General features: G+C 38.0%; 1 protein-coding gene across 1 annotated transcript; it reads right to left on the reverse strand.

Moving 5' to 3' along the window:
- Nucleotides 1–1,044: 1,044 nt before the first annotated feature.
- On the reverse strand, nucleotides 1,045–1,665 carry LOC141601406 (uncharacterized). Its single transcript, XM_074421685.1, has one exon. It carries the CDS (start codon nucleotides 1,663–1,665, stop codon nucleotides 1,045–1,047), a length of 621 nt encoding a protein of 206 aa, XP_074277786.1.
- Nucleotides 1,666–1,959: the final 294 nt, after the last annotated feature.

Consider the following 1,959-nt stretch of genomic DNA (forward strand, 5'->3'; position numbering starts at 1 on the left):
ACTTCTAGAACTCTCGGTCGATAAAATTACTTTAATATTTATCTTAAGCCCGTAACACATGCGGCTACGGTCGCGAATACTTCCGTTGAGCTCAATCCAAATTTCGACGTAATAACAATTTACTACCCACTTACCCAATGTAACAAGTTTAGCACCCCGGTGAGCCGAGCCTACTTCCTTATGAAATTGGGACTCATGGTTCTACTATTTGGCAAGGCTAATTCTCAATTATTATTTAGTGAGAGGTCTTGTCAATTTATTATCTATCTCGTTTTAAGTGAACTAAAGCGGTGAACTACGATAATTATAATTGACATGGTCGATGACTCGATAAAATATGATATGCATGTGTAGTTATGGTGATTTGGCTATGCATGCAAACATATAAAATAAATGCAAAGTAAAGCAATAAAATCCTAGTATGGCCTTCCTAAAATAGTAAATTTAATAAACTATTTACAAATTCGGAAACCAACTCCTTGGTCCCTTGAACTTCATTTGGCACGCACTTCAAAGCAACACCGTCTTTGTCGGAATGCCTTCCCGAATGGCACCTTCTTCAAGGAACTCCGGGATAAATAAATTACATAGCTTTTCTACTTTATACATTATAAAAAGAAAACCAAAATTAAAATAAAAGTGATACAAGAACACAAATAATTACAACTGAATCGATATCCCCATTCATTTCGGGAAATATCAATTAAAAACTAAGGCCATACTAAGTACAAATTACATAATTCAAAATTACATAAAATAAAACATGACATTCATACTAAAAATGCAGCATTAATATATGTATGAAACACGCCATGTGATGTGCCAAATCGCCCTATTAAAGCTAATATCGTATATTTGGTCCGATTTGGTCTTCACTAAATATTTGACAATAATTCAACTTTTTTTTTGGTGAAATGTGAGTATATATATATTAACAAAAAGCCAAAATGACAACCAAACAATTGAGTGTGACTAAGACAAGTCCTTAGTTAGCACTGACCTTCTCAACATAGCAGACTCACTACATGGACTCCACAGACTGAGTCACCTAACTACTACACCCCATTTTTGAAGCCAGGTGACCTCACTCCCATTGAGCTGGTCCTGTACTCCAGGAGAAAGTAGCCTAAGATTGAATCTAACTCTTCCTTGTACCTCAGCTTTGATGATAGCAGCAAGTTTATCAGGCAAAACCAGAGTAGCATTCAGTCTAGCATTGTTCCTTTGGTACCAGATATGAGCATAACAAGCAGTCCAAATCAGAAAGTGAACCTGCTTCTTCAGGGAAGTTCCTGCAGTATGTGATAGCCACCCTGCCATGTTTACATTGATTCTAAAACCACACCATTGTTTAACAGCATTCATCACTCGTCTACTATAAGGACATTCAAAGAAAAAATGGCTTTGAGTCTCTGATGCATTGTCACAATTACAACACCTGTCATCAGGGCAAGTACCAAACTGGAGGAGCTTGGCTTCGACCTTCAGACCCTCATTCATCACTATCCATGCTATCATGGAATATTTTGGGAAGTTCCAGTTGTTCCAGACCATAGGAGCCCAGTTTGCTTGATGATTATGAGGTCTCAACCAGGAGTAACCTTCTCTGATTGCATATGGCTTATTGGTACCAGACCATTGGTTATCAGTATAACATGTTTTCATTACGTCCTTGACTTTGCATATACTCTTCCATGCCCAAGCAGCATCAGCAGGAGGCACATATGAGTGCTAGTCTTTTTGCTTAATATACACTTGGTTAACCCATCTTATCCATAACCTATCAGCTTTATTGTAGATCCAATCAACCAATTTAGCAACAGATACAATGTTCCAGATGTCATCTTTTTTGATCCCTAATCCCCCTTCAGTTTTTGGAAGGGTCACCTTATCCCAAGCCACAAGAGGCACTCTGTGGTAGTCTGCACTCCCATCCCACAGATAATTCCTACAAACACC

The sequence above is a fragment of the Silene latifolia genome, chromosome 9, assembly GCF_048544455.1.
Source record: "Silene latifolia isolate original U9 population chromosome 9, ASM4854445v1, whole genome shotgun sequence".
Classification (NCBI taxonomy): domain Eukaryota; kingdom Viridiplantae; phylum Streptophyta; class Magnoliopsida; order Caryophyllales; family Caryophyllaceae; genus Silene; species Silene latifolia.

Excerpts from the sequence above, each read along its gene's own strand:
- LOC141601406 (XM_074421685.1), bottom strand. The coding sequence starts at position 1,665 with ATGAAAACATGTTATACTGATAACCAATGGTCTGGTACCAATAAGCCA.